Consider the following 26,765-nt stretch of genomic DNA (forward strand, 5'->3'; position numbering starts at 1 on the left):
ATACCACGATTGAAAATTCTACTCTCAGAGTCGAACTCTTTGAGCTCCAGCAGAAGCAAGATCTTTAATAGAGACCGTATCCTCTCGCCCATCCGGATATTGAATGTACACATACTGGGGATTAGCATGGAGGAGTTGTACTTCCTCCACCAGTGGATCAGTCTTGTGGCCTCTCATGTCTGTGCAACAGCACAGGGCCCGTGGTCATCAACCATGTGGGCAACGATACTCCATTAGTAGCTTTTCTTGGAAAGCTAAACATCCTTTCATGAGGGGTGGCATTCGTCGCTGTACACAAAAGAGACCTTATGGAATGCAGCGCGTCTGGCAGAACATCCTGCCAGCGAGAGGTCGGCAGGCCTCACGACTTCAGAGACATTACGATAGCCTTCCACACTGTTGCATTTTCTTTCTCGACCTTCCCATTACCACGAGGGTTATAGCTGGTAGTTCTACTCGTTGCAATCCCTTTCGATAGCAAAAACTGTCACAATTCTTCGCTCATAAAGGAAGAACCCCTATCACTTATATACATAGTGTAAGAAGTCACACAACACCAGGTTATAGTCCAACAGCTTTATTTGAAATCACAAGCTTTCGGAGCGCTGCTCCTTCGTCAGGTGAAGTGGAGAAATGCATAAAGACACAGCTTATATAGTCAGAGAATCATGTCAGATGTTTACAGGTAATCTTTCCAACTGCCATTTATCACACCTCGGCAGAGAGATAATCACAGCAATCAAAGGTGTGAATGGTGTCCAAACAGGTCAGTCAGGAAAACATTACATCAAAGAACAATGAGGTGGGGTCACAAGGGGTCAACTATTGCAGATGCTGGGGTCTGTATGAAAAACAAAAAAAGACAAAACATTTTTTTTGCTGGAAATCACAGCAGGTCCGGCCGCATCTGTGTAGAGAGAACAAGCCAATGTCGACTCGAGTCTGGATGACCCTGCGTCAGGTGGGGTTACATGTAGCGTGACATGAACCCAAGATCTCGGTTGAGGCCGTCCTCACGGGTGCAGAACTTGGCTATCAGTTTCTGCTCAACGATTTTGCGTTGTCGTGTGTCTCGAAGGCCGCCTTGGAGAATGCTTACCTGAAGATCGGAGGCTGAATGTCCTTGACTGCTGAAGTGTTCCCCGACTGGGAGGGAACACTCCTGCCTGGTGATTGTTGTGCGGTGTCCGTTCATCCATTGTCGCAGTGTCTGCATGGTCTCACCGATGTACCATGTTCTGGGGCATCCTTTCCTGCAACGTATGAGGTAGGCAACGTTGGCCGAGTCACATGAGTATGTACCATGTACCTGGTGGGTGGTGTCCTCACGTGTGATGATGGTATCTGTGTTGATGATCTGGCATGTCTTGCAGAGGTTGCTGTGGCAGGGTTGTGTGGTGTCGTGGTCGCTGTTCTCCTGAAAGCTGGGTAATTTGCTGCGAACAATGGTCTGTTTGAGGTTAGGCGGCTGTTTGAAAGCGAGTAGTGGAGGCGTGGGGATGGCCTTAGCGAGGTGTTCGTCGTCATTGATGACATGTTGAAGGCTGCGAAGAACATGGCGTAGTTTCTCCGCTCCAGGGAAGTATTGGATGACGAAGGGTACTCTGTTGGTTGTGTCCCGTGTTTGTCTTCTGAGGAGGTCTATGCGATTTTTCGCTGTGACCCGTCGGAACTGTCGATCGACGAGTCGAGCGTCATATCCTGTTCTTACAAGGGCGTCTTTCAGTGTCTGTAGGTGTCCATCGCGTTCCTCCTCATCTGAGCAGATCCTGTGTATTCGCAGGGCTTGTCCATAGGGGATGGCTTCTTTAACATGGTTGGGGTGGAAGCTGGAGAAGTGAAGCATCGTGAGGTTGTCCGTGGGCTTGCGGTAGAGTGAAGTGCTGAGTGTTGTGTCCATGTGTTAATAGAGACACTGAAGACAGGAGTTGGTTTCACAGGTGTTTACTGAAAAAAGTCTGGAGGGGAACTAACTGATACAACAACATACAGGCTTATATAGCCAGAGTGGCCATTACCGGCATTACAGTACACAGGGGGCTCTTAAAGGCAGATACACTACAATTCCTCCCCTTTTAGCCAACCAGTACATAATATTTTAAGTAATCATTAATTACATGTTACAAGAAAAATAATCTACACATTGCTGCAGCTAATCAATTATAAGTCAGTCTCTCTGGAGGCTTCCTGGCTCGGTCCGGATAACGCCTCGGTGGTGTAGTAGTTTCTGGTGGTGCAGTAGGTTCTTTTGGCAAGGCTGATTCGGCTTGAATGCCAGTGTCGGGTTCATCGGGTTCCAGTATCACCGGATCGGAGGTAGATACTATGGGTATCTCTACTTCATCATTAGGCGTATAGAGTTGTGGTGTAGGTTGTCCCTTTTCGGATGACTCGATGATCTGGTCAGCATGGCGCCTTATTATGCTTTCTCCAATGTCCACGGTATACATCAGCGGTCCTAGTCGTGTGCAGATAGTTCCAGGCTGCCATTTCTCGGTACGGTAGTCCCGGGCCAAAACTTGTTGACCTATCTGGAAGGTTCTAGTTGGCCTTTCATTCATGCCTTGAAATTGCCGGTTCTCCACGTCCCTTCTGATGTTTGGCTTGATCAAATCCAGCCGGCATCATGGCGGGAGTTTGGTTTGTAACCATATGTGTTGCATTCCTGTATGCAAACAAGAAGTTATCCACCTTATGCTGAAGTTTTATGTCTTCATTACCCATGGCCTTTATGGCGTTCTTGAAGGTCTGGACAAACCTTTCAGCCAATCCATTGGAGGCGGGATGGTATGGGGCGGACGTGTAGTGCTTAACCCCATTGTTTTTTTAAGAACTTCCTGAATTCTTCGGACACAAATTGCGGTCCATTATCAGAACAGATCTGTTCAGGCAGCCCATTCCTGGCAAATATGGTCCTTAATACTGTGATGGTTTTTTCCGTGGTGGTGGAGGACATCTTTATTACCTCCGGCCACTTGGAGTGTGCATCAACCGCGATTAAGAACATTGAGTCCATAAATGGACCAGCAAAGTCGATGTGTACCCTTTGCCATGGAGATGAGGGCCACTCCCATGGATGTAGAGGGGCTTGTGGTGGAGCATTTTGGACCTTCTGGCATCCTAGGCAGCTCTTGGTCATTTCTTCGATGTCTCCATTGATACCTGGCCACCATACAAACGCCCTGGCTAGGTTCTTCATTTTCACTCCACCCAGATGCCCCTCGTGAAGCTCCTTTAGAACTTTATCCTGGAGTTTGGGTGGAATCACCACTCTGGATCCACACATCAAGGTTCCTCGGCACACTGACAGCTGTTCTCTTCTTTGCAAGAATGCTGGCAACAGTGGTTCGCCATGTGCTGGCCATCCCTTCACTGTTAAATCGTAGACTCGTGAGAGAGTCGGGTCATTTCTAGTTTCCCTTTCAATGGCAGAATTTGTTACTGGTAGACATTCGACTATGGTAGAGTGGAAAATCTCCACTGGGTCTACGGTAGGTGCCTTTTCTACCGTTGGCAACGGTAGCGCGATAAACCGTCAGCATTCCCATGCTGTTTTGATCCTTTGTATTCTATGTTATATTGGTGTGCCCCTAGAAAAAGGAACCACCTCTGTAGCCTTTGCGCTGTCATAATGGGAACACCCTTTTTAGGGTTGAATATGGAGATGAGGGGTTGATGGTCAGTCAACAAGGTAAATTTTTGTCCGTGTATTTTTTTTTCCGTCCAGATCGGCATACCCGTGCAATGTGTCCAATCTTTCCGTATTGCCTGCATGCTTTGTCCTTGAACCAGCAGTCCCTCTGGTCATGGGTGGATCTGCCGCAGCGATAACATCTCTCGAAACCCTGTGTCATTTCATGGGTGCCGAAGTCCTGTGTCTTTTGTTGTATCTCTGCAGCTCCTCTTGCGGCTGCTTCGTATGATACAGCCATACTGAAAGCCTTGTCCAGTGTTAAGTCTTTCTCAGAAAGCAGTCTTTTCTGTGTTCCTTCACTTAGGAGACCGCAGACGAATTTGTCTCGAAGATAATCTGCTAGTCCTGCCCCGAATTGGCAGTGCTTTGATAGCTTTCTTAATTTGGTGAGGTAATCAGCGTTACTTTCATTCTTGTGTTGATTCCTCTTGAAGAATTTGAATTGTTCCGCTATCAGCAGCGGTGTTGGGTTTAAGTGCTCCTGTAGGGTATCAACAATTTCTTTAAAATTCTTGTCCTTTGGTTTGGCTGGAGTGATTAAGTTTCGTAACAGCCCGTATGTCTTTCCGCCCATTAGATTTAGAAGTACTGACGCTTTTTTATCATTTTCTATTCCATTTGCGGTGCAATATACCTCCACTCTTTCCACATATGTGGTCCAATCCTCTATATCGTTATCAGAAGCATCAATATTGCCAGCCTTAGGCATCCTGGAAAAAAATGGCGCTTCCCCGCCGCTGCTACCGATGACAACGCTGTTTTCCGCGGTTTAAAATTTTTTTTTATTTACAGGTGGAGACTCGTTCCCGCCGGATTCTCTCTGCTAGGTCTGAACGCCGACCTGCTTGCAGCGCCGGCCGTCTCCTGAGTGCTCCCTCCCCGTCTGTTACTGCTTGCCTCCGCCTTCGCTGCTTGGCCTCACTGCAGCCCCAGCCCGACGCCCAGGAAGGATTATTGCAGTACCTGCCACCAGCTCGGCTAGCTGGTGAAACCACAGCTTTTTCTTTTTCTTGCTTCGATTTTGGACGTCAGAGGAATCGATGTCCTTGAGGTGCTGCCGAATTGCAGTTAAGTCCATTTCCAATTCGTCGCCACTGTTGTGTCCGTGTGTTAATAGAGACACTGAAGACAGGAGTTGGTTTCACAGGTGTTTACTGAACAAAGTCTGGAGGGGAACTAACTGATACAACACAATATACAGGCTTATATAGCCCGAGTGGCCATTAGCGGCATTACAGTACACAGGGGGCTCTTAAAGGCACATACACTACACTGAGGTGTCCGTCTTTGATGGAGATTCGTGTGTCCAGGAATGAAACCGATTCTGAGGAGTTGTGTGATAAATGGCAGTTGGAAAGATTACCTGTAATCATCTGGCATTATTCTCTGACTATATAAGCTGTGTCTTTATGCATTTCTCCACTTCACCTGACGAAGGAGCAGCGCTCCGAAAGCTTGTGATTTCAAATAAAGCTGTTGGACTATAACCTGGTGTTGTGTGACTTCTTACATTTGTCCACCCCAGTCCAACTCCGGCATCTCCACACCATGACTATGTATATAGTTAGGCATGCCAAACAAGGAAAACAGTTGGCAGAGGCATTTAATTACAACAGCACTGGTCACATCTGGACAGGGGATAACAAAAGGGAACCGAGCGTACTCGTCTATAATATTAAGAAAATAGACATTACGGTCGCTCGATGGAAGGGGACCTTTAAAATCGAGACTCAAACGCTCAAATGGTCGAGTTGCTTTAATAAGATGAGCTGGCTCGGACGGCTTATTGAAGCGGGGTTTGCATTCAGCACAAACATGACAGGTTCTGGTCATTGTCCGGACCTCCTCAATAGAGTAGGGTAGATTGTGGGACTTAATGAAGTGGTTCTTTCTGGTAACCCCAGGGTGGCAGAGTGCGTCGTGGAGATTTTGAAGCTTATCTATACCTAGACTAGCACATACTCCTCGTGACAAAGCATCCGATGGCTCATTGAATACTCCAGGCCTGTACTGAATATCATAGTCATATGATGACAGTTCTATTCGCCATCTTAAAATCATTTTTGATCTTGCCTCTCTGCTTAGTACTGAACATAAAGGCCACAGATCGCTGGTCCGTAATAAGCGTAAAACGTTGGCCAGCGAGATAATGTCTCCAATACCTGACTGCTTCGATAATCGCCTGTGCCTCCTTTTCCACTGAAGAATGTCGAACTTCTGGTCCTTGCAATGTACGAGAGAAGAAAGCTACTGGTCTACCAGCTTGGTTAAGAGTTGCTGTGTAATGAAATCTGTTTGTCTTGATCCTGTATTCGTTTTGCACTCATGTATATTACCCTCCCCCACTGTGTATAGTTTCACTTCCTCTTTCCCGACTAACCTGGGAGGTTCCAGGTCTTGGCTCTTGGCTCCGCCCCTGACTTCTCTTACATAAAGATCCCAGGATCTGTATGACTCATTCCTGTGAACCAGTCGGCGTGTTGAGATGTTAGCTCTGATCTTAGCGATTAAAAGCCAACTTGTTCAAGTCTATAACTTCTAGTTTTGTGGTTATTGAAGGCCCATCAATTTTAATCACTAAAGAATACTAGGATGGATCGACTCCTAAAACCAGAGCGTCTGGACTTGGATCCACATTCTGCTGAAGCATCAAATCAATTTGGACACTGGCTCAAATGCTTCGAACTCGTCGCGGGGGCCTCATCCGCTAGCGAGGTAGATAAACTGAGTCTACTGACTACTCGCGTAAGTCATTGGATTTATTCGTTCATCCGGGACGCCACCTCTTACACGGAGGCCATCACTATCCTGAAGGCCCAATACCAGAGGCCGGTAAACAAAGTGTACGCCAGACATCTGCTGGCTACACGCAGGCAGCGACCAGAGGAATCAATGGACGATTTCTTACAGGGCCTAAAGGACCTGGTCCAGGACTGTAACTGCAAGGCCGTGACGGCCAACGCGTACTCTGACGAATTGGTCCGCGATTCCTTCATCACGGGCCTCAAATCGAATTATATCCGGCAGAGACTGCTGGAGAAGGAGGTCCTGGACTTTAAAAAGGCAGTGGCCACTGCGCGATCGCTGGACGTGGCCCAGAAAAACTCTGACTCTTATTCTTCCGGCCATGCGGCCCTCACCGCCTCGTGCGCGCCGAGGGGGCCGCCATCTTGGAATCAGCCATCTTCCCCATCCAGGTCTCAGACCAGCTCTACGCCGCCGGAGTCCCCACACAGAAGTTCACCCAGGAGTCCTACTACAGCGGCAATGTCTCGAGGCCCGAAATGCTACTTCTGCGGCCAGGCCAAGCACCCCAGACAACGATGCCCAGCGAAGGACGCTACATGCTTCAAATGTAAGAAAAAGGGGCATTTTAGCAAAGTCTGCAGGGGGAATCCGATTTCCAACTCCGTCACCGCCTCGTGCGTGCCGTGCGGGCCGCCATCTTGGGACCGCCATCTTTTCCCGACTCAACGGCCGCCCAGGGCCCAACAGTGGCTTCGATCACGGTGGATCAATCCAGGCCACACCCGTTGACAAAATCCGTGATGGACATACAAGTAAACGGGAATTTAACGAAATGTTTAATTGACTGTGGGAGTACTGAGAGTTTTATCCACCCTAGCCTGGTACGGCGGCACTCATTAACGGTAACCCCTACACGGAGCAGAATTGCTATGGCTGCTAAGCCCCACACTTCGGACATTTTGGGCTATTGTGTGGTAACACTGACTGTAAAAGGCACGGACTACAAGGATTTTAAACTCCTCGTGATGCCAGAACTCTGTTAATGTAATCTTGGGCCTGGACTTCCAGTGCCACCACGAAAGTGTCACGCTAGCATATGGCGGGTCCCAGCCGCCACTCACAGTCTGTGGCCTATCAACCTTAAAAATCAGCCCGCCCTCTTTATTCGCTAATCTCGCACTGAACTGTAGGCCCATAGCGACCAAAAGTAGACGGTACAGTCTGGAAGACAGACACTATCAAGGCGGAAGTGGACAGACTCCTGCGGGAAGGCATTATTTAATGCAGTACCAGTCCGTGGCGTGCCCAAGTAGTCATAGTTAAAAATAGCGAAAAGAAACGGATGGTAATTGACTACAGCCAGACTGTTAATATTTATACCCAGCTGGACGCCTACCCATTACCCCGCATATCAGAAATGGTCAACCAGATTGCGCAATACCGAGTCTTCTCGACTATCGACCTCAAATCCGCGTATCACCAGCTCCCCATTAGAATGGAGGACCGCCCATACACCGCCTTCGAGGCGAACGGGCGCCTCTACCATTTTCTCAGAGTGCCCTTCGGAGTAACAAATGGGGTCTCGGTCTTCCAACGTGAGATGGACCGCATGGTTGACGAGAATAAACTACAAGCTACCTACCCCTATCTGGACAATGTCACTATCTGCGGGCACAACCAGCAAGACCACGATCTAAATCTTGCGAGATTTTTAAAAACTGCCCTAAAGCTGAATCTAACCTACAACGAAGACAAATGTGGCTTCAACACAACCCGTCTCTGTATCCTCGGCTGTGTGGTGGAAGATGGGGTAATTGGACCGGACCCTGACCGATTACGCCCCCTAAAGGAACTGCCCCTGCCACACAATCCCAAAGCTTTAAAAAGGTGCCTGGGATTTTTTTCGTATTATGCCCAATGGGTGCCCAATTACTCTGATAAGGCCCGACCCCTCATTAAATCGACGTCCTTCCCACTATCAGCTGAAGCTCGGGAGGCTTTCACCAGTATTAAACAGGACATTGAAAGGGCTGCAGTGTGTGCAGTGGACGAATGCATTCCCTTTCAAGTCGAAAGCGATGCGTCAGATTTTGCCTTAGCTGCGACCCTCAATCAGGCTGGGAGACCTGTGGCCTTCTCCTCCCGAACCCTTCAGGGACCTGAAATCAGGCACTCTTCTGTCGAGAAGGAGGCACAGGCTATAGTGGAGGCAGTGCGGCACTGGAGACACTACCTAGCCGGCAAACGTTTCACCCTGCTCACCGACCAGCGGTCGGTGGCTTTCATGTTTAATAACAAAGGGGGAAAATCAAGAATGACAAAATACTCAGGTGGAGGATCGAACTATCCACGTTCAACTATGATATTATGTACAGGCTGGGAGCCCTTAATGAACCCCCAGACGCCCTATCACGGGGAATGTGTGCCAGCATTCATACGGACAAATTACAGGGTCTCCACAACGACCTCTGTCACCCAGGGGTCACCCGACTATACCATTTTATAAAGTCCCGCAATCTGCCCCACTCCATCGAGGAGGTCGGGGCAATGACCAGAGCCTGCCGCATCTGTGCGGAATGCAAGCCTCGTTTCTACAGGCCTGACCGTGCACACCTTATCAAAGCCACACGGCCATTCGAGCGCCTAAGTCTGGACTTCAAGGGACCCCTTCCCTCTGCTGACCGTAACGTATACTTCCTCAATATCATTGATGAATATTCCCGCTTCCCCTTCGCCATTCCCTGCCCAGACATGACCAGTGCCACGGTCATCAAGTGTCTCTGTAATCTATTCTGCATGTTTGGCATGCCGAACTACATACACAGCGATAGGGGGACGTCATTCATGAGTGACGAGCTGCGCCAGTTCTTGCTCTCGAAGGGGATAGCCACTAGCAGAACCACTAGCTACAACCCCCGGGGTAATGGGCAAGTGGAAAGGGAGAATGCGACTGTTTGGAAGGCTGTCACGTTAGCCTTAAAGTCAAAAGGCCTTCCGACCTCCCGCTGGCAGGAAGTCCTCCCAGACGTGCTCCACTCCATAAGGTCTCTGTTATGTACTGCCACTAACGCTACCCCTCACGAAAAGATGTTCGTTTTCCCCTGGAAATCCACCTTGGGCATATCTCTACCCGCGTGGCTGACGTCTCTGGGGACAGTACTATTGCGGAAGCACGTGAGAGGCCATAAAACGGACCCCCTTGTGGAAAAGGTACAGCTCCTCCATGCAAACCCTCAGTACGCCTATATCGAATACTCTGACGGGCGAGAGGACACGGTTTCCATAAAAGACCTCGCTCCCTCGGGGAGCGGAGAGAACGATGAGAGACTACCCGATGAAGACCTACACTACAAAGAGACAGGACGCCCAGAGGTATCAATACCCAACTTTAACCTGGAGGACACTGCAGATAACCTGGAAGTCACTGCGGAGGCCCGGACAGCGGAGGAACCAGAATCCACTCCCCTAGAGGCACCCCAACCGGCTTTGCGCCGATCACGGAGAACTGCAAAACCTCCTGACAGACTCACTTATACCAACTTTTAAGAAACATCACCCCGATGGACTAAATCTATAGAAGGGGTGAATGTAATGAAATCTGTTTGTCTTGATCCTGTATTCGTTTTGCACTCATGTATATTACCCTCCCCCACTGTGTATAGTTTCACTTCCTCTTTCCCGACTAACCTGGGAGGTTCCAGGTCTTGGCTCTTGGCTCCGCCCCTGACTTCTCTTGCATAAAGATCCCAGGATCTGTATGACTCATTCCTGTGAACCAGTCGGCGTGTTGAGATGTTAGCTCTGATCTTAGTGATTAAAAGCCAACTTGTTCAAGTCTATAACTTCTAGTTTTGTGGTTATTGAAGGCCCATCATGCTGCCAATGCAAAATCAGATGCATCACTTTCCACTTGAAAAGGGATCTTCTCATCCACGGCACATACCACTGCCTTCTCAATGTCCCGTTTGATATTAAAGAAAGCCTCCTGAGTTTCCGCCGATAGCGGAAAAGACGTTGACTTAATAAGAGGTCGGACTTTATCTGAGTAGCTAGCCACCCACTGGGCATAGTACATAAGAACATAAGAAATAGGAGCAGGAGTAGGCCAATTGGCCCCTCGAGCCTGCTCCGCCATTCAATAAGATCATGGCCGATCTGATCCTAATCGCCAATCCACTATGACAGGACTATCTCCTGAATCTAACAGAATTAGACACACAAAACAGGAGCAGGATCAGGCTACACGGCCCCTGGGCCCGCTCCGCTACCCACAGGGCCATGACCTATCCGAACCTAGACTCATGTCCAAATTCCTGCCCGCTCCCCGTAACCCTTAATTCCCTTTTCTTCTAGGAAACTGTCTATTTCTGTTTTAAATTTATGTAATGATGTAGCTTCGACAGCTTTTTGGGGCAGCATATTCCATGGACCTACCACCCTCTGAGTGAAGTAGTTCCTCCTCATCTCAGTTTTGAAAGGGCAGCCCCTTATTCTAAGACTATGCCCCCTAGTTCTAGTTTCACCCATCATCTGGAACATCCTCCCTGCATCCACCCGATCCAACCCCTTCATAATTTTATATGTTTCAATAAGATCGCCTCTCATTCTTCTGAACTCCAATGAGTAGAGTCCCAATCTACTCAACCTCTCCTCATATGTCCATCCCCTCATCCCCGGGATTAATCGAGTGAACCTTCTTTGTACTGACTCGAGAGCAAGTATGTCCTTTCTTAAGTATGGACACCAAAACTGTATGCAGTATTCCAGGTGCGGTCTCACCAATACCTTGTACAACTGAAGCAATACCTCCCTATTTTTATATTCTATCCCCCTAGCAATGAAAGCCAACATTCCATTGGCCTTCTTAATCACTTGCTGCACCTGCATACTAACCTTTTGAGTTTCGTGCACCAGGACCCCCAGATCCCTTTGTACTTTAGTACTTTCCAGTTTCTTGCCATTAAGATAATAACTTGCTCTACGATTTTTCCTGCCAAAGTGCATAACTTCACACTTTCCAGTATTGTATTCCATCTGCCAAATCTCTGCCCACTTACTTAGCCTGTCTATGTCCCCTTGCAGGTTTTTTATGTCCTCCTCACTCACTACTTTCCCTCCCATCTTAGTATCATCTGCAAACTTTGATGTGTTACACTCGGTCCCCTCCTCCAAATCGTTAATATAGATTGTAAAGAGTTGGGGACCCAGCACTGACCCCTGCGGAACACCACTGGTTACTGATTGCCAGTCTGAGAATGAACCATTTATCCCAACTCTCTGCCTTCTGTTAGATAGCCAATCCTCTATCCATGCCAGAATATTACCCCCAATCCCGTGATTTTTTATCTTAAGCAATAATCTTTTGTGTGGCACCTTGTCAAATGCCTTTTGGAAGTCTAAATACACTACGTCCACTGGTTCACCTTTATCCACCCTATATGTTACTTCCTCAAAGAACTCCAGCAAATTTGTCAAACATGACTTCCCCTTCATCAAACCATGCTGACTTTGTCCTATTAAATTATGATTATCCAAATGTCCTGTTACTGTCTCCTTAATAATGGACTCCAAAATTTTACCTACCACAGATGTTAGGCTAACCGGTCTATAGTTTCCAGCCTTCTGTCTGCTGCCCTTTTTAAATAAGGGTGTTACATTAGCAGTTTTCCAGTCTGCCGGGACCTTTGCTGAGTCCAGGGAGTTTTGGAAGATTATTACCAATGCATCCACAATCCCTACCGCCACTTCCCTCAAGACCCTAGGATGTAAGCCATCAGGTCCAGGTGATTTATCCGCCTTGAGTCCCATTATTTTACCGAGTACCACTTCCTTAGTGATTTTGATCGTGTTTATCTCCTCCCCCCCTATAGCCCCCTGCTTGTCAAGTGTTGGGATATTCTTGGTGTCCTCTACTGTAAAGACTGATACAAAATATTCATTCAGTGTTTTTGCCATCTCCATATTTCCCACCATTAATTTCCCGGTCTCATCCTCTAAGGGACCAAAATTTACTTTCATAATCTATCTTCCCTTTCTTAATCAATCTTTTTGTTATTTTTTGCTGTCTTTTAAAGTTTTCCCAATCCTCTATCCTCCCACTAGATTTGGCTACCTTATATCCCCTTGTTTTTAGTCGAATACTATCCTTAATTTCTATACTTAGCCACGGATGGCTGTCTTTTCTTTTACACCCTTTTTTTCTCAGTGGAATATACTTTTTTTGGAAGTTGTAAAATAACTCCTTAAATGTACACCACTGATCATGTATCGTCTTATCCTTTAACCTATTTTCCCAATCCACTTTACTCAATTCCGCTCTCATACCTTCATAGTCTCCTTTATTCAAGCTTAGCACGCTTGTTTGAGATACAACCTTCTCACCCTCTAACTGAATATGGAATTCAACCATGTTATGGTCACTCATTCCAAGGGGATCCTTTACTAGGACATTTTTAATTAATCCTGTCTCGTTACACAGGACCAGATCCAAGGTTGCTTGCCCCCTGGTTGGTTCAGTTACATACTGCTCAAGAAACCCATCCCTAATACACTCAATGGACTCATCCTCAAGGCAGCCCTGCCCAATTTGATTCATCCAATTTATATGATAGTTAAAATCCCCCATAATTATAGATGTTCCCTTATTACAAGCCTCAACTATTTCCTGATTGATACTCCGTCCAACCGAGTTGCGACTGTTCGGAGGCCTATATACTACGCCCACTAGTGTTTTTTTCCCCCTTATTATTCCTTATTTCCACCCAAACTGTTTCATTATCCTGATCTTTTGACCCAATATCATTTCTCTGTATTACAGTGATTCCTTCCTTTATTAACATAGCCACCCCACCTCCCCTTCCTTCCTGCCTGTCCTTCCTGATTGTTAAATAACCTGGTATGTTTAATTCCCAGGCATTGTCACCCTGTAGCCATGTTTCTGTAATGGCCACAAGATCATACCCATATGTAGCTATTTGTGCCTTTAACTCGTCTATTTTGTTACGAATGCTACGTGCATTCAGATAGAGAACTTTCAAATATGTTTTGTGACACTTAGTTCCTGCTTTTGCCCTTTTTATTACTTTACCTTTTACTCCATACCTTCTGCCCCTTCCTGACACGCTCTGGTTTTTAATTTCCCCACTGCTACCCAAGTCTTTGACCTTCTCTGTTGTCATTTTTATTATTTGTTCTCTAGGAAGCTCCCCCCAACTAGTTAGTTTAAAGCCCTCTCTACAGCCCTAGTTATATGATCTGCCAGGACTCTAGTCCCAGCACTGGCCAAGTGAAGCCCGTCCCAACGGAACAGCTCCCTCCTGTCCCAGTACTGGTGCCAGTGTCCCAGGAAGCAAAACCCATTTCTCCCACACCAGTCTTTGAGCCACGCATTTAACTCTCTGATTTTATTTGTCCTAGCCAAATTCGCTCGTGGCTCAGGTAATAATCCAGAGATTATTACCCTTGTGGTTCTGCTTTTTAATTTGGCCCCTAGCTGCTCAAACTCCCTCAGCAGAACCTCCTTCCTTGTCCTATCTATGTCGTTGGTACCAACATGGACCACGACAACTGGATCCTCCCCCTCCCACTCCAAGTTTCTATCCAGCCCAGAGGAGATGTCCTTAACCCTGGCACCGGGTAGGCAACACAGCCTACGGGACTCTCGCTCTTGGCTGCAGAGAACTCTATCTATCCCCCTAATAATACTATCCCCTACCACTACAACATTTCTATTTACTCACCCCTCTTGAATGGCCCCCCTCTCCACGGTGCTGTGGCCAGGTTGCTCATCCTCCCTGCAGCCCCTGCTTCCGTCCCCACAGGGAGTAAGAAGCTCGAACCTGTTGGACAAGAGCAAGGGCTGCGGCTCCTCCAACACTACCTTCTGGATCTCCGTACCTGCCTCACTCGTAGTCACACCGTCCTGTCCCTGACCATGGGCTACATCTGAATTAATTAACTTCATAGGTGTGACCACCTCCTGATACAGAGTCCAGGTACTTCTCCCCCTCCCTGATGTGTCGCAGTATCTGAAGCTCAGACTCCAGCTCATCAACACGGAGCTGGAGATCCTGTAGCAGCAGACACTTGTCACAGATGTAATCACCGTTAGCCTACCGTTAGTAGGAGAAGAATCCCAGACACCTTCTTAAAGCTTTTACAGTGTGAGGTAAAGGTAATTCCTTAAGTGGGCGTAATCTTTCAGGATCTGGCCCGATTACCCCATTCTCCACAACGCAACCAAGAATACACAAATGTGTAGTATTGAAGGTACACTTGTTTTCATTGTAGGTCAGGTTTAACCTCTTTGCAGTCTCTAGGAATTTCGCGAGATTTTGATCATGCTCCCGTTGGTCGTGCCCACAGATAATAACATTGTCCAGGTACGGGAATGTTGCTTCCAATGTGTATTCATCCACCATACGATCCATCTCCCGTTGGAAGACGGATACCCCATTCGTCACTCCAAAGGGCACCCTAAGGAATTGGTACAGGCACCCATTAGCTTCGAAGGCCGTATAAGGTCGGTCTTCTATTTTGATGGGGAGTTGATGGTAGGCAGACTTTAAATCAATGGTGGAGAACACGCGGTACTGAGCTATCTGGTTCACCATCTCAGAAATACGAGGCAAAGGATAGGCGTCTAATTGGGTATACAAGTTTATAGTCTGGCTATAAATCGACCACAAGTCTTTTCTTTTCATTAGTTTTAACCACCACCACCTGGGCACGCCACGGGCTATTACTGTGTTCGATGATTCCCTCCCGTTGAAGCCTTTCCACTTCCTCTTTTATAAATGTTTTATCTTCTGAACTATACCGTCGACTCTTAGTCGCTATAGGTCTACAATTAGGAGCAAGGTTCACGAACAAAGAAGGCGGACTTACGTTTAAAGTAGAAAGGCCGCAGACTGTGAGTGGAGGCTGAGATCCACCATACTTAAGGGTAACGCTCTCATGCTGACACTGGAAATCCAAGCCTAAAATTAAGTTCACACACAACTGAGGTAATATGAGGAGTTTAAAGTCCTTATACTCCGTATCCTTAACAGTCAATGTGACTTTACAATATCCAGTTACCTCCGAAGTAAGGGACTTGGACGCCATCACAATTTCACTTCGAGTAGGATATACCTTCAATGAACAGAAGTTAACAAGGTTGGGGTGTATAAAACTTTCAGTACTGCCACAGTCTATCAAACGCCCAGTAGGACGACCATTAATCTTGATGTCCATCATAGATTTCGACAAGGAACATGGTATGGTCTGGTCAACCGTAGCCGAGGCTAGAGTAAAACGATAGGCGGCAGCAGAGAAGACATCGGGTACAGGATTACCCTTACACACTTTACTAAAATGTCCCTGTTTCTTACATTTAAAACAGGTAGCCTCTCTGGCTGGGCATCTTTGCCTGGGGTGTTTAGATTGGCCACAAAAATAACACTTAGACCCATGGGGTACAGCCGCAACAATAGGATTAAGTGGATGCTCCATTGGTGTTATGGATGCCTCCATACTCGGAACACACGAGGCTGAGAGAGACGCATGGGCTGATGCATACACTTCTAAATTCTTCTGGGCTACATCTAACGATCGAGCAGTAGTGACGACCGTTTTTAAAACTAACGAGTCGTTCTCGAGGAGTCTCTGTCTAATATAATTAGATCGGAGGCCAGATATGGAAGAATCGCGGATGGCTTCTTCCTGATACACTATGGCAGAGACAGCCTTGTAGTTGCAATCCTTAGCCAAAGCCTTAAGGTCCTGCAGGAAATCGTCCAGGGATTCCTCGGGTAATTGCCTGCGAGTAGACAAAAGATACCTGGCGTATACTTCATTAACCGACTTAAGGTACTGGGCCTCGAGAGCTGCGAGGGCCTCTTCATATGTAGTAATATCTTCAATTATAGAGTAAGTTTGATGACTTACCAAGTTGGTTAGAAGACCCAACTTGTTAACCATCGGATCGATCGATGCGATGAAGTGTTCAAAACATCGAAGCCAATGCGTACATTTCTTCGACGCATCTGCCGAATGGGGATCGATATCCAGACGCTCTGGTTTCAAAAATCGATCCATCTTCCAAAAGTTGTACTTAATAAAATTGATGTGCCAAATAACTGCCTGAATCCAAGAGGTTAAAGCTTAAAACTAAAGGCTTTTATTAAGTAAGAACATGGCATCGAGTTAACACAAGGCAGCCATCATTCATCACCGACCCAACCCTTATGAGTAAGACTCACACCAATCCGGAGGATCCAGAGGGGCGGGGCTAGGGAGGAGCATTAGTGGTTACATCTGTAGAACATTCCAGACATTAACAAGTACAACAACAATACAAATGCCAGAACACAGAGTATTTCATCACAAAAAATAAGTTAGCTAAGTTATGTGATGAGACTGAACTCAAATGGGTTGAACTGTTACCCCTGGCATTGATGGTAATGCGGTCAGCAACAAATAGAACAACAGGATTATCACCACATGAAATCGTCATGGGACGTCCCCAACGTTTGCCTTTTTCTGCACCGTTTACTGCTAAACAAATGGACATTCACAAAATGGAAGAAAATATGCTAAACTATTGCATTGCTCTAACAAAATGTATTTCTAGTTTTCATTCGCAGGTAAAAGAAGCCCAAGTTGACCCTGCCGAAGGAAGATACCATAGCTTGGAGCCTGGCGAGTTCATTTATGTAAAGGTGTTCAAGAGAAAGAGTAGCCTTCACCCAAGATTTGAGGGTCCGTTCCAGATCCTGTTAACCACCAATACTGCTGTAAAGGTGAAAGAGAGACCAACATGGATCCACGCCTCGCACTGCAAAAGAGCTCCAGGACACGAGGAAAAGGAATCACCAACCACATCAGTAAATGGAAATGGACATTAGGACTATGTTTCCTTGTGACACTTAGAATACCTGTAATGCCCAGATTGCATGTAAACACCTTCTTGTATATGTCCCACAAATACACTATGGAAAACAATAAGGAAGGAGGTTGTTGGGTATGTACCCAAATCCCTATCCACTCTAAGGGACGGATTCCTCTTAGACCTGTCCCACTTAATCTGTCAGAAGTAGTAGAATGGTATATATACCAGAACGGCACACGCCAATCCCCTAGGATGATAAGAGTTGCGTCTGTGGTAACAGACGGGAAGAGAGGCATCCTCGAGTTTGTCATTTTACCTCATTTCTGCAGAGCCCTGGGAAGCGGGGGAATATTATCTGAATACCTTCGAAGGGTGGTACCAACCAAGGTATAACCGCTCCCAACAGCCTCCCTTCCTCACCCTCATCAAGGCCACAGGTATGAGAAGGCTACCGGGGACAATATGTTTAGTAAGGAACTTGGCTGGGGGAATATTCGTAGGCACTAGTCGGTGCGAGTATAATTTTACAGTAACTGGTACTTCTGACGGGTTCCCCCTTTATACGTCCTCTCAGTATTATGGTTGTACACTGAAAGTCCCATACGCCAACCAGACAGGTACTTTCAACTACTCCCTGGTATCCGCAGGGTTTGATGTTGATAAAACCACCTCGTACAATGGGACATACTTTAGACCCGGGTTCGAATCTGGCCTCGGGTGACTGTCTGTGTGGAGTTTGCACGTTCTCCCCGTGTTTGCGTGGGTTTCCTCCCACAGTCCAAAGATGTGCGGGTTAGGTTGATTGGCTATGATAAATTGACCCTTAGTGTTAGGGGGATTAAATACGTGGGGATAGGGTGGGCTATGTGTTGGTATAGGGGTTACGGGGATCGGGTGGGATATGTGTCGGTGCAGGCTTGATGGGCCAAAATGGCCTCTATCTGCACTGTGGGGTTTCTGTGATTCTGTGATTTGTGGCCACGAGGCATACCCCTGATTGCCTAGGGGCTGGACAGGATCATGTTACCTGGCATATGTGGTGCCATACATTCATCACTTGCCCTCTCTAGCGAATCATCACCATTATCGATCCAAAAGAGCTATTACAGAAACAGAACGGTTCTTCGCCATCCTATTCCCCGGGTATGGAACGGCCAGGGCAATAAAAGAAATTCGGCTTGTAGCCTCGATTCTTGAGGAAGTAGCCAATGACACGGCTGAGTCACTGAGTAAAATCAACACCGAGATGGTGGCAATACGCACAGTCGCCCTACAGAATCATAGAATGGTTACAGCATGGAAGGCGGCCATTCGGCCCGTCGAGCCCGTGCCGACTCTCAGCTAGTCCCACTCCCCTGCCCTTTCCCCATAGCCCTGTAAAATTTTTTCCTTCAGATACTTATCCAATTCCCGTTTGAAAGATAAGATTGAGTCTGCCTCCACCACCCTTTCAGGCAGTGCATTCCAGATCCTAATCACTCGCTGCGTAAAAAAGTTTTTTTTCTTATGTCGCCTTTAGTTCTTTTGCCACCTTTAGTTCTTTTGCCAATCACCTTAAATCTGTGTCCTCTGATTCTTGACCCTTCCGCCAACGGGAACAGTTTCTCTCTATCTACTCTGTCCAGACCCCTCATGATTTTGAATACCTCTATCAAATCTCCTCTCAATCTTCTCTGCTCCAAGGAGAACAATCCCAGCTTCTCCAGTCTATCAACGTAACTGAAGTTCCTCATCCCTGGAATCATGCTCGTAAATCTTTTCTGCACCCTCTCTAAGGCCTTCACATCCTTCCTAAAGTGTGGTGCCCAGAATTGGACACAGTATTCCAGCTTATACAGGTTGATATAGAATGGCTCTAGACTATCTGCTAGCAGAGAAGGGTGGAACATGTGCCCTGATAGGATCTGAGTGTTGCACATACATTCCTGACAATTCTGAGGAAATAGGTGATTTGGTGGACCACATCCGAAAGAAGTTGAAAAGTTAAAAGAACCAGGTTCTTGGGGCATATTTGATTGGGCAGGTGGATGGTTAGGGCCTATAGGTCAGTCCTTAGTACAAGGGCTGATCATATTCCTGATCATTATCTTTGCCCTATATTTGGCATTTGTCCTGATAAAATGCTGCTGTGCGCGACTAGGGGCTGCAGCCGTACCAGAGGGGGCAGCCACTATGATGATAGCAACAACCCCAGAAACCTCAGAGAAGGCAGAAACCATGGAGATGGAAAGACTCTGTAAAATTCAGTTAGACTAAAGTTATTGTCCTTGTAAGGACAAAAGGGGGGAATGTGGAAATATAGAAAAAGGGGCAACTATAGATTGCAAGGCTTGCTGGGATATTATATTCGGTCAACTTAGAATTGGAGCTTACTTCAGCAGTTGTAACCACAATAAGGATGTGATAACCGAAACCAGACACAACAAATCAGTAAGGGGCGAGAAAAGGCTAGTCACTATAAAAGGAGATGATAGCTGTTACGAGGCAAAGACGAGTGTTGATTGGATAACACTGTTAAAGTGGTTAATTAGATAAGAATAACATTGCTGAGAACTTGTTTACTTAGGTGTATAAATATGCTGCGATTACTGATGATTTTTGGAGTTGCTAGCCTAGCCCTTGACTAGGCACTCTCCCCTTGTGCACAAGTAAAATAAATTAACAATCTGACGGTACTGCTTGTGTGTTAGAGTCTTACTCGGAGTCGAGATTTCGACACTCTTCACTTACCTGGATGAGTGCAGCTGCAACAATGCTCAAGAAGCTCGACACCATCCAGGACAAAGTAGTCTGCTTGACCGGCAGCCCATTCACTACATTAAACATCCACTGCCTCCACCACCAGCGCACGGTGGTTGCAGTGTGTACCATCTACAGGATGCACTGCAAAAAACTTGCCAAGGCTTCTTTGACAGCATCACCCAAACCCGTGACCTCTACCACCTAGAAGGACAAGGGCAGCAAGTGTATGGGAATACCATCACCCACAAGTTCCCTTCCAAGTCACACACCATCCTGACTTGGAAATACATCGCCGTTCCTTCATCGTCGCTGGGTCAAAATCCTGGAACTGCCGACCTAACTGCCTTGTGGGAGTGACTTCACCACATGGCGGCTCACCACCAGCTTTTCAAAGGCAACTAAGGATAGGCAATAAATGCTGCCCTTGCTAAACAATTTTTTTTTTTTTTTTTTTTTTTTTTTTTTTTTTAAAAAGGTGGTGCACTACTTGTGATTTGGTGCAGACACTGCCACTGTATGGTGCCGACATGCTCACAGCCTGACCACATTTTCCAATCAGCACATTATCCAGGTATAGATGCATTATTGCATCCATCAAAGTACCAGATCTTGTAACATCATGGACGTCACAGAACCGACTGAATTAAGAACATGTTGCCCTAAGAAAATTTAAAAATACTAAACAGAATCAAAAAGTTTTTTTCAAAAAAATGATTTCTAGAGGTGTGGTTAAAAACTAGTTTTCAGGAACTAGGTGGCAAAGTGAGCAAGACTCTAGCCTTCTACTTCAGATATGGGTTTATATCCAGCAAAATACTGGACTGAAAACCTCTATGTTGGTTATAAGGCAAACTGAGTTCCTAATAGACTTGGACCCACAGAACAAAACAACCCCTAATCTAGCACTAATTGGCAATCTCACTCAGAAGCTGATATGGGAAAATAAATCACTGATCCTGGTCAGGGAACATATGTTTGTAGTGGACATGGAAATGTCTATGGATGTTATTTATATGGATTTCCAAAAGGCATTTGATAAAGTCCCTCAAAAGAGACTCAACTAAAGTAGAAGCCCATGGAACTGAAGGCAAATTATTGACCTGGTTAGGAAATTGGCTGAGCGGCAGGAGACAGAGAGTAGGGATAATGGGCAGGTACTCTAACTGGCAAGATGTGACTAGTGGTGTCCTGCAGGGATCTGTGTTAGGGCTGCAACTATTCACTGTATTTATTAACTAATTGGATAATGGGATAGAAAGCCACATGTACAAATTTGCTGATGACACAAAGATTAGGTGGCATAGTAGGCAGCGTAGATGAAAGCATAAAATTACAAAGAGATATTGATAGATTAAGTGAATGGGCAAAACTATGGCAAATGGATTTCAATGTAGACAAATGTAAGGTCATCCATTTTGGACCTAAAAAGGATAGAGCCTGTTATTTTCTAAATGGTGAAAAGCTAAAAACAGTGGAGATCCAAGTACATAGATCATTAAAATGTCATGAATAGGTTCAGAAAATAATCAAAAAGACTAATGGAATGCTGGCCTTTATATCTAGAGGACTAGAGTACAAGGGGGTAGAAGTTATGCTGCAGCTGTACAAAACCCTGGTTAGACCACACCTGGAGCACTGAGCGTAGTTCTGGGCACCACACCTTAGGAAGGATATGTTGGCCTTGGAGGCGTAGGTTTACCAGAATGATACCCGGACTCCAGGAGTTAAATTATGAGGAGATTTTACACAATCTAGGGTTATATTCCCCGGAATTTAGAAGGTTAAAGGGTGATTTGATCGAAGTTTAAGATATTAAAGGGAACAGATAGGGTAGAGAGAGAGAAACTATTTCCGCTGGTTGGGGAATCTAGGACTAGGAGGCAGTCTAAAAATTAGAGCCAAACCTTTCAGGAGTGAAATTAGGAAACACTTCTACACACAAAAGATGGTAGAAGTTTGGAATTCACTTCTGCAAACGGCAATTGATGCTAGATCAATTGTTAATTTTAAAATCTGAGATAGATAGATTTTTATTGACCAGAGGTATTAAGGGATATGGGGCAAAGGCAGGTATATGGAGTTAGGTCGCAGATTAGCCATGATCTCATTGAATGGCGGAACAGGCTCGAGGGGCTGAATGGCCTGGTCCTGTTCTTATGTAATAGGAGGTGCTGTTCTGAGATTGTGGCGGAGTCATGTCATTGAGGCAAAGAGCCATTTTATACTGTTTCATGCTGACATTGGGCACCTAAAAAAGGCAAGTATTCCATTTCCCAGAAGATTCCAGGCATCAATCAGCCCAAAAATTTAAAAGGAAAAAAAATGGTTTTAATTATTTTTAAGTTCTAGTGCTTCTTTAATGTTCTGTTGTGTTGAAGAAAAAAGACCAATATATTGGAGGCCACCTTCAATAATGTTGGAGTCCCAGATTGGGCACAGCAACTAAATTACTGAGGCAAACCCCTTTAACCCCTAGAGAACCCTATGATAATCGCCAATTAGAAACATAGAAGATAGGAGCAGGAGTAGGCCATTCGGCCCTTCGAGCCTGCTCCGCCATTCAACGAGATCATGGCTGATCATCCAAACCCTAGCACCTGGTCCCTACACTGACAGCCATCCCACCCAAGCCCTATCCCCATAACCCCACATATTTAATCCCCCCTAACACTAAGGGTCAATTTTTTTTATCATGGCCAATCAACCTAACCCGCACATCTTTGGACTGTGGGAGGAAACCGGAGCACCCGGAGGAAACCCACGCAAACACGGGGAGAATGTGCAAACTCCACACAGACAGTCACCCGAGGCCGGATTTGAACCCGGGTCCCTGGCGCTGTGAGGCAACAGTGCTAACCACTATGCCACCATGCTGCCCTCACTTGTAGCCCAATCAAAATTATAGCATTTGAAGGTTTTGTTTATTCCATAATTATGATTTAAATTCAGCAATTCTAAACCTCAACTTTAATCTAAACAAATGCTGAGGTTGCCGACTGAGTAAGCCTCAGTCTCTTCCACTGCGCTGACTCAGCAACTGCCCCTCTTGGCTTCCAGTTGTTGTAAAGAGAAGACGGGTTAAGGTTCAACAGCTATTGCCGTGTTATACAATATATTAGCCACTGGCAACATGTAGGTAACTGGGAATCAGATGTGGCTAATTGCATTTCTGATTAGTAAAAAAGTAATAGACACAGGCATTGGGCATGTGATCTCAATACTCATCTGCACAGCAAATGCAACTGTACTTTGACCTTTATGCGTGTTTGTTGGTAAAATGGGAAGACAGAAAGCACAATGCAAGAGTATTTTTTGATCGCTGCGAGTGCTTTACTTGGTTACTCAACGGTGGTAGATGTTTATCAATTAAATATGCATGTGAAGTATATTATCTGTATTGTGAGCGTACGCAAGGTGTTTCCTACTAAAATTAGTGCATGCGGCCAAAGCGTAGCCAAACCTGTGGTTAGTCAACAATTTTTATTGATCTACACTAGTTTATTTCAACCATTGTAGTTACTATTTTGTCATTAACCATGCTTTAAGGTAATGTACTGAATGAACAGGTCATTTCTTACCAAGCTTAAAGTAATTCAATTGGATTTGGAGGTAGAGACATGGGGCAGGATTTTCATTGAGCCATGGAGGCGGGATTGGAGGCGTGTGGGGGGTTAAAATCTTGAAATCGGGGGCACGAACCCATCCCGCCTCCATGTACAGCTTCAAACAGCTGTCAAACGCTGATATTTCATCTGTCAAAATCTCTTGACAGATGAAATGTCAATCTGTGACATCACCTGTTGCCGGGTGGCACTTCATTGGCCTGCTGAGCGAGCTCAACAAGGTCAATCAAGTGAAAATCGCGTGGGTTGGCCACAACTCAATGGAGGCGGGACTACAACCATGAAAGTTGTAGTCCCGCCTCCTACACGCCTCCTCAATGAAAATCCAGCCCATGGTTTAGAGAAATCACATTTTCTAAATTTACTTCTCATTTCAAGCCAGCTTTCCTGAAATCTACACCCAGTGAATACACACCATGGATGCTGAGTTTTGCAGTTTCAATCTATTCATATACAATCCCATGGGTGTGGATCTTTTGTTAAAAGGGAGTCCACACACTCCATATCCAAAACTTTTAACCCGTCTTCTCTTTACAGGTGCTGATGTATTGCCAACATTTTTCTGTTTTTATTTCAGATTTCCAACATAATTTTTAATCAATTTTAATCACAGTGCATCAGTTGTGCAATCACAAACAGGGAACTCATTTTGGTTGAGAGATGGGAAGAGAATGGCAGGTAGATGCACTTAAAAAGGAACATGCATCCTCATGGACAATTCCAGTTTCATTGTACCCTTTGTATACCAAGGTCATTCGTAGTCAGAGACATACGCCTGCCTTTAAAACTGATCTCAATTTTAAGACGATGTAAAAATCCTATTCAAACCAGTACTGAATTTCCAGCAGATTTTTTCAGATTCCAAAATGAATTGGTTTTGAAATGTCCTCTGAAAATAGAGTTGCCGCCCATCAAGGCTTTGAACCAGAGCGTCCAGTTTACAAGTACATGTCCATATATTTATAGAATGTGAACTAGACAAGAATGACCCCCTTCCACACTCTTCATCTACTGATATAGAGGCACTAGAAAAGGTTTTTCATGGATTTTCATCATCAGTAAAGCAAACATCAGGTCTTGAGCCATGATCACACTGCCTTGCCCTGCCGATTATCTGGTTTTGGACTTGGTAAAAAGTGACCGGCTTATTTGGAAATTGTGCGTCACTAATGGCTCCAACTAGCAGCTCCTCTCGTTCAGCAGGTCAAGTAACAAAACTTGTTACAGGCTCTGGTTGACAGGAATCACTCCCATCAAAGCAAACCAATTAATATCTTAAAATGTCCCATTCTTTTAAGAATAATCATAAATCAGAAGGGAAAAAATGACAGGGCTATGGGGAAAGAGCAGGGGAGCGCGTGGTATGAATTGGCACGATGGGCTAAATGGTCTCCTTCTGTGCTGGATCATTCTAGAATTCTAAATTATGTTCAAAAATCTTCACATATCAGTTACAAAACACTAAAAAAAATGTTTAAAGAAGCGATTTGTTGGCAAAATTAACAGATTAATGCAGATTTCAAGTTAATTTCCTTCCCGATAAAGTTGAAATATTTTTAAATCTGCAAGATTTTCTTGCCAATGTTAACTTCTGGCTGCTCGTCTTACTGACAATCAAAGTGGGTACTACAGAGTTCAAAATATCATAGGAGATGGAGGAATATTCAGGGAGGCTTTGTGGAACACTTGGCGAAATAGTAGAACAACATTACTTGTGTAGGTATTGCATAAATCTGTATGGATAGCCAACAATTTCGTGATATTGGTGCATTCAAATAAAGTCCTCCCACCACCCCTGCAACAAAACAAAAAACCACAAGGTACTTACTCCCATAATTCTGAACAAGAAATTAACAGTTCTATTTAGGCAAGAGTTATAACTGGCATTTTGATGTTAATGCAAAACAAGTTCAGATGTGCACAGACAGGAAAGTTGCAACAATATAACCCATGATTCGGGTGCACTAAAGCACGAGATACGTGTGCTGAGGCACGCTTGGTTGTTGCTGAGCTCAGACGAGATACTGCCAGCAGTGCAATTCAGGTCCACCAGCTGCATGCTGCAATCTCAGAGCAGTAACGCTAGTATAATTGCACCCTTAAAATGTATAGTTATCAGATCAAGCCAGCCTGTTAATTGCTGAACGGGTCCGAGCATCTGCCTATTTTAATTGAGTTGGAAATTATGACATTACAAAAAAGGTCAGCTAGCACATCATACACTAACTACAAATTAAATGCCCACAATTCAATGTTGGTATTTTTCTCCCACTCACCATATCCTTGTTGCTGTCCTGGGTAACTCTGCTGGGTGGGATATTGCTGCTGGGAATAAGTCTGCTGTTGGGTTGGTCCCTGCTGGTAAGCAGTCTGCTGCTGGGTGTACTGGGAATTTCCTGAAGAGAAGTGATAAAACAGGCTGTCAAACGTCCTTACTATCGAAGAACTGATACATGGCCCTTCAAATTCTGCAACAACTAAGGTCATTCTCTGTAGCCAAGCCCAAACAAATTATGTGGTACAACACTGTAGATAGTGCAGCTCCTGATTACCAGTGATCCTGCTGGAAATTGTACATCCGTGCATGTCAGGTAAGGACAGCATCAGGCTCAGCTGTGGAATGGATCACTTTCAGCATTCATTGACATGCAAGACACTGGCAAGATGTGCAGTGATGCTTTCTATGCAAATCGCCAACACACCTTGATCCACCCTCAAAACAGCAAACGCTACTGCCACTTTCCAAGACCAGCCATCCTTATGCCCAGAGTAGGACTGGAAATTTAGTGTCCATTAGCACTGAGTTATGGGCAATCTTTTGGACCTCAGACTACCAAACACTCAAATGCATTTCACCTTAATAGTTCGCAGACACAAGACCTTCCTCCCATTAGTCTGGGCTGGCTTCAATCCAATCCAGGTCCAGGTTCAGGTCCAAGAAGTGAAAGGGCAGTGTTCCAATCCCACTTAATCAACCAGTGTCTATCCCTCTTCCCTCGTACACCACCCCAAAGCTTGACTTCTCTCACAATTCAATTGCTGCTCACTATGACCCACTGCTGTTGTCTTTATTCTACTATTGCCTAGC

The 26,765-nt window shown here is 45.6% G+C and overlaps 1 protein-coding gene across 6 annotated transcripts in view; it reads right to left on the bottom strand.

The window, feature by feature from the left end:
• LOC147108802 (calcium-responsive transactivator-like) overlaps window positions 1-26,765 on the bottom strand; it is a 90,209-nt gene that overhangs the window by 26,246 nt on the left and 37,198 nt on the right. For all 6 annotated transcript variants that reach the window (XM_086005648.1, XM_086005649.1, XM_086005650.1 and 3 more), the window contains one exon: window positions 25,954-26,073. In XM_086005648.1, the coding sequence (XP_085861774.1) occupies window positions 25,954-26,073 (120 nt within the window). The remainder of the gene's footprint in view (window positions 1-25,953; window positions 26,074-26,765) is intronic.

Source organism: Somniosus microcephalus, chromosome 13, assembly GCF_052327205.1.
Source record: "Somniosus microcephalus isolate GS21.2 chromosome 13, FLI_Smic_1.0, whole genome shotgun sequence".
In the NCBI taxonomy this organism is placed as follows: Eukaryota; Metazoa; Chordata; class Chondrichthyes; order Squaliformes; family Somniosidae; genus Somniosus; species Somniosus microcephalus.